The 6,449-nt window shown below is 40.4% G+C and overlaps 1 protein-coding gene across 1 annotated transcript; it reads right to left on the reverse strand.

The window, feature by feature from the left end:
- Window positions 1-352: 352 nt before the first annotated feature.
- LOC112281538 (uncharacterized) lies at window positions 353-2,012 on the reverse strand. The gene is made up of 3 exons (XM_024518191.3): window positions 1,714-2,012; window positions 1,037-1,116; window positions 353-862 (listed from the first exon to the last, which is right to left on the reverse strand). The coding sequence occupies exons 1-3, from the start codon at window positions 1,847-1,849 to the stop codon at window positions 725-727; spliced, it is 354 nt and encodes a 117-aa protein (XP_024373959.1). The 5' UTR covers window positions 1,850-2,012; the 3' UTR covers window positions 353-724.
- Between the last annotated feature and the right edge of the window lie 4,437 nt (window positions 2,013-6,449).

Here is a 6,449-nt window from a genome sequence, read left to right on the forward strand (position 1 = left end):
CTGTCGATATTTTCGCAGTGAGACTAAGTTAATGACAATTGCAACGGTGCCGTTTCAAGCATTCACTTGGGATTCTTGTCCAATGGCCTGGTCAATGACACTGAAATAGTGTAGCCTGTAGCCAGCTTGATCTGAAGTGTGTGTGTGAATGTTTTATCATTTGATACAATTCTGACTCGAAAGCCACTACTGCCTACTGGTTCCTGCAGCAAATTTCCTTGTGTAGGAATAGGCACCCAGTAACACACCCGTGGCAGGAGCCAGAGTGCTGCAGAGGGTTATTGCTGTAACACACATATGCACAAGACGAAAAGCTTCACCAATACTCATATAAAAGTTCAGTGACCGTAGCTGGGGAAAAAAAGTGGCTCGATTGCAGTAAAAGCTTAGATTGTCTACAAAGAAGAAACAGTCAAAATTGTTCAGACTAACTATGAGCCTTGTGAGTTCATGGTGTGCATTCATGGAAAGGTTAGTGGTGGAATGCTCGATGAAATCCCTCTCATGTGTCAATTGATTCAGAGGCTGGACTCGGTGAACAACATCATCGTGTCGCTCTGAAGACTCGTCGAATCGCAGGGGGGTCACTGTCACATCTTCGGCATTTCGCCTGAACTTTGCCGTCTAGTTGAAAGCCAGTCAATTGATGCGACCATGATCGCCCATCCTCAAGGTCGGTATCGTAGTCTCAATAACTGAGTAATTCAGTAAAGGCAACTGCAGGTTATGGGTAAGTGGGATCATATACTGGACTAGGATTTGCTGCTGCCACTATCTCCCCGTAGTCATTTTGTAAGAACATTAGCTGTTCTTGATAGCGGACCCATTTCCTGTGCTTGCTGGCGTTTGAAGATGTGGGCACCTGAGAATTATTACCAGCCGCAAAATTTTGGATCATTGTCGTTTTCAACTATGTTAAGTGGTGGTCCTTGCATAAAAGTGACAAAAAGAAGAAAATGGAGTAGCAGACATGCACATATGTAACTACAGGCAAGGAACTACAAACGAGTAAATAATGGAATAAAATAAGACGCACCGAATCGTCCCCAGATGCTTGTTCACTCCAGTTCGATGCTCGCCTTTCCAATTCATAATCTTCTGCGGCTAAGCTCCTATCTGAGAGATGGAGATTGCAATATACGGGCACATATCAGCATAATGCCATCACCAGAACTGCCAACAGTCACGAGTGCTAGATTACAAGCGTTTTGTGTACAGACATCATAATACGTAGGACATTTGTAATCCATACCGCAAAATACGTAGGACATTACCATAATTCAGAATCGGGTAAAATTACACAAGAAGCACAATGAATGAATGACCTTCCCTCCTAACCTTCTATTGCATGACTTCTGATGAACTAGCAAAGTTTCAGATCTACCAGAACGTTACTTAATTCTAGCTCTGACTTTCCTTATATGGACTTTGCGAACACCGACCTAGTTCGTTAATTAAGTTTGACCCAATAGCCACTAAGGTCATAAGATATTATATTCTAGTTCTTCAGGTCGTTATATGCTGCCTAAGGTAGACTGCACCTGCGTCAAATAAAACCTATTTGCTGCAACCCACCTAAGATTCATGCACAGGGAACAATACTTCAAAGAGTTATTTTGTAAACCGGCAAGCGATGTTCAAGTACTAGCGCTGATTCACATTACTCACGCAAACGGTTATAACCAACTAGCAGGAGTTCTCAGAATTCATCACCTGAGTCACGGAGGGTGCGGGCAGCATAGCACGGGGTCGACACTAGCAACACTACCAAGAATACACACAGCAGCGTGGACGTGGTAACTGTCCTCGCCATCCTAGCGCTTCGAGATGGATTGCATGCCAAGCCCATACGCTGCAGAATTTGAGACCAGGGGCAAGGTTGACGGAGCGAGTGTCAAACCCAGAAACTAGTCAGCCACACACACTAGCAAATCCTAGGCGCGGCGAATGTCAACGAGCAAGCAGAACTGAGTGGGGTCTGGATTCCCTTAAGCGGCAACCAAAATCATGGCACTGAGTGAGGCTAGATATTCAAGGGAGCATGGACGAGGCAAGTGCGGCGGCATCTTCCTTTTCTCATTTGTTAATTTGCCTGCAGCAATCAAGTTCCCTTCTTATTGCCCCGTATATCCGCAATGAAGTCTATTAAAACTGTGCAGGCCGATTTCCTGCTTTAGAAGAGTCAACGTGAGTGCTAAACTTAGCATCCATAAGGCTGTCGCTGGCAAATCCTTGCATTGTCCACGCTTCTCACACTCTGCGGCACTTCGCGGCTTATTCGGCGTCGTTTCACCCCTGGCCCTTGACGCCGAAGCTGCCGCGAGCTGACGCGCGATCGCTACGCCGGTGAATGCCTTGTTGCTGGCTATTTTATTTGGGGATATTAAAGAGGTAGAATGAATGGGCTGGAGAATAATGTTTCAATAGAATTCTGCAATAAAAAGGCAATTCTGTCTAAGGGAATGTGATTTTTCGGGGGATTGGGAGAAGGGTATTTTTTCAATGAAGGAGATACTTGTTTGGAATCTAATTTGTTGGGTGATAAGAAAGATGTAATCTTGCAATTTTAATTATGAATTTTCCTGAGCCAATTGGAAAAGAGTGATTGAATGAATCATTGACATGTTCTTTAAAAAATACATTCTCCTTTTCCTTTAGCACGTTGGATTCTTCATTGAATTTTATGGTCGCACTATGTCGTTGGTCTCTTAGTTTAGGAGGATTTTAAATGAGATCTCTTTCCAATTTTTTATGGTATGTTTTTCTATGAAGATTCATTAATCCTTAATTTGGCCATGAAGATTGCATAGGAATTATATTATTTATTAAAAAGCATAAAGAAGATCATATGTTTATAAAAGGTTCAAATACCACATTTAAAAAATTTTGAACTTACATTTCATGGAGAAAAAGAAAAAGAAAAAGAATATATATACTTATACATGTAGTTTTAGAATTTTCTTTCAAATATTTGAATATATTTTTAATTAAATACAACAAAAAGACATTACAAACTCTATACATTCAAAAAAATATATAATAATATTTTTTTATATTTTCCTAAAAAATCAATGTTACTATAGTAGGAAAAATAATACTCCTCAAAAACAAATTATCAGGTTTGATTTTATAATATTTTTAATCCATTCAATTGTAATTTTTTTATCACAATCTTTTTCAAAAATAGGACACAAAAATTAATCTTAATAAAACACTTTTTTTTCAAAAATCAAGAAAAATTATATTTAATTTAAGTATAAACCATTTATCATAGAAGATAGATAAAAAAAATATATAAATTTAAAAAACATATATATAAGGGAATGGTAAATAGGCCCATATTTTTACTAAATAGACCCATTCTTGATGAAGAACATGGTAATTATAATAAATGTGGTTGGTTTTTATTGGTTGCAGATTCAATAGTAGAGAAATGAATCTAGAGTTTTTTTTCTTCTTCTTCTTCTTCAGATCGTGTAATCAATCACGCTAATTCACAGACACGTTGTGAACAGAAACCCTAATCACAGTGACAGAAACGAGTCACTGCCATTCTCGGTGGTAGTGGCAGAATCATCAACCATCAGCACACATACACACATTTGACTGAACCAAGTTAACACAGATTGCAAGCGATGTGGGGGTTCAGTATCAATATCAACAGCATTCTGACGATGAGCACAATGACATGAGGGAGACATAGTTGCAGCATCCCGAACAGCTAAAGGACCACGCGGTGACCTCGAAGCACTACATACACATGCTTTTCTGTTTTACTGCACAGAAAACAAAGTGAGTGTTGCGTAAAACAGTGCTGTGCCTGCGAGAGCGTGGAACCAGCGCAGCGTTGACATGGGATGGGTAAGTTTAAACCATCGTTACTGCAGTGTGGACGTGGGTCCTTTTCGTTTTCAGTTTATTTTATTTTATTGTCTTGTACATGACGGCATCGTTTGCCGCGTCTGAGCGGCACCTGACGTGGGAAGCACCAGTGCAGTGAGCTGTCTTGTGCTCTGTAATCCTGTAGCCTTGTAATCTTGTGGCTCGCTCATGCCCCGAAATCCGCTCTTTGTTCGGTGTGTTGACATGGTTCGGGGATGCACTGCAAAGCACATCCTCTCGACGCTCATGCGACAGTGCATTAGTCCAGCCGTGCAAACAACCTCGTGCCGAAATCTAGACAAGGAAAGTACCCAGGGCACAGCTTGTGAGACGAGCGCTGGATGATGCCACCAGTCGTGGTCCACGAATTACGGTGTATGATCGAAATAAACGACTGGACTTTGTGTGTGAATAGCGGCAAAGCGCACGACAACATCGATCTGAAACGGACTGTCGAAAGTCCGCCGGGAAGAGTTTAGTTCTGGTCAGTTCAGGTCAGTGGCGATGAAGGCCTTTCTTCGACAAGGGTCATCAGATCTTCGAGCGTGTTGTGTTGGCACCTAAACTTGAATTCGAACATGACTGCAGAGCCAAAAGCGTCTTGGGAGCGCTGACCCGACACCGAGATTCATTCCGCGTGGTGGGATGCGGCCCTGCTTGCAAATGAGGCTCAGATCCTTGACAGCGCAACTGATTTCCGGCATTGTCTCTTGTGATTCTGACTCCACTGGTTGTATACTAGGTCATAGAAGCAGCGTTGGGGGAGTGTTCCCAAGTTGCTACTGCAATTGTGTCGCCCTTGCACTTCGGAGAATCGGCTTGCATTGCGAACCCCCTTCCGCTTTCTGCCTCTGGATTCTTCTTCATCATGCCTCCCTCAGTTGCTTACTCCGTCGGTCCACATGTGTGTTGGGTTTCATCGCCGAGAGTTCTGGTTTTTCACATTTTCTTCCGCCTGATTGGCAGCCATGGACTGGTTTCGGATTGGGGTGAGACTGCCGAAGAGAGGATGTGGTTTATCAGGATAGAATAAAAAGGTGAGGCCTTTCAGGTTCAAATCCACCAACGCCTTCTTGCCATTTTTGTCCTCCGCCTGCAAAATCCTTTCCACTTTTAAGAAAATGCGTTCACGATCACCAAATAAATGAAGCTGCTCTTGGCATGTCTCCCATCTAACCGTGATCGGCGTTGGTGTACTATTAGCGCAACACACACAAACCTCTTCAAGTTTTTCTTTTTCAGACTGTTGTTTTAATAATGTAAATGTCGTTGTAATTTATTCGTTGCATGAATTAGGTTGATGTTATTTTGGCCAACTCTTTCTTAAGATTTTAAAATATAAATGTGGTATAATTGGGAAATTTGTTTAACAAAAAACGCATGTTATACAGTTCTTTTTATTCATAACAATTCAAAAGAGATATCAGTTATTTCGCATGCTAAATTCTAAAACTAACATGAGTTTGCAGCATGTGAGAATAATTTACAAAATTAAAAAAACGTTTGTGATGTGTTAAGGAATTGGAATTCTTTACTCTTTCTTGTCCTGGTTAGAAAGTCAATCAATTTTGAATATTTAGGTTCCAATGTTCAATGGAAAAAAATAACAATACGTTCCTTATTTCATAGTTAAGAATTTGAAGATCATTCAGTTTTCATTGAATGAATTTGTCCTATAACACATTTTAAAAAAATGCCCATAAATTAAATTTTTCAACATTCAATGTTTTTTTGTGCACAAATTCTCAAATTTTACCAATTTCATTCATATGTATACAAATGCACATGTTCATGTGTACAACTGTTCAGAGATTCAGAGAGGGTTTATAACTTTAATATATTCTTAGATGCAACGGTTTCTATACTAGCTTCTTTAAAGAACAATAGTATAACTTCAATATATCCTTAGAAACATGCATGCACTTCTATATACCATGTATTAGCAAAAAGAATGACACCTAAATGCTTTTATTTGTATAATATTTGTATTCTATTTTAATCCCACAAATTAATAATGGGTAACATTTTTAAAAACCTATTACAAAAGAAACAAGCAGTAGTAATAAAAAGAGTTGAAATATGATTATTTACATTTGAGATACATTTATAACAACAAATACCATTAATACTTACAGACAATAATTCTAAAATTCGAAGATCGGACGGCTGGGATGCCTCGGTCTAGTCGGTAGAGTTGCGAGGAATCTGCAACACGTATTGACGAGGTAGTGACGAGGGTTGTGAAGAGGGAGATCTCGAATTCGACCACGTCGAGATGATCCAATCTCTAAACTGCAGACACTATCTCCCCGCAATTTGTGTTGCAGCATCTACCACTTGCATTGCCAACGATCTGTAGGGTTTCGTGGCGACTCTATCCCCACTCCCACTCGCTGTGCTTCTCATCGGCTTCTTGCACTATCGCAACAGCTTATGCGTCCTCGACAGCATGGGTTTGCTGAGTTTTCTAGTGAGAGTATCGAATAACAAGGTCATTCTCGCAAATAAAAGTATCTGTTCTTGGCTTTTCAAGGCCTGTAGTCCTAGATGTTAGGTTATTGTAAATG

Source organism: Physcomitrium patens, chromosome 1, assembly GCF_059467195.1.
Source record: "Physcomitrium patens ecotype Gransden chromosome 1, ASM5946719v1, whole genome shotgun sequence".
In the NCBI taxonomy this organism is placed as follows: domain Eukaryota; kingdom Viridiplantae; phylum Streptophyta; class Bryopsida; order Funariales; family Funariaceae; genus Physcomitrium; species Physcomitrium patens.

Excerpts from the sequence above, each read along its gene's own strand:
- LOC112281538 (XM_024518191.3), bottom strand. The coding sequence starts at position 1,849 with ATGGGCTTGGCATGCAATCCATCTCGAAGCGCTAGGATGGCGAGGACA. Across the intron at positions 1,117-1,713 it reads CCGCACCCTCCGTGACTCAG|ATAGGAGCTTAGCCGCAGAA; the intron begins GTGATGAATTCT and ends TCCATCTCTCAG. Across the intron at positions 863-1,036 it reads AAGCATCTGGGGACGATTCG|GTGCCCACATCTTCAAACGC; the intron begins GTGCGTCTTATT and ends AATAATTCTCAG.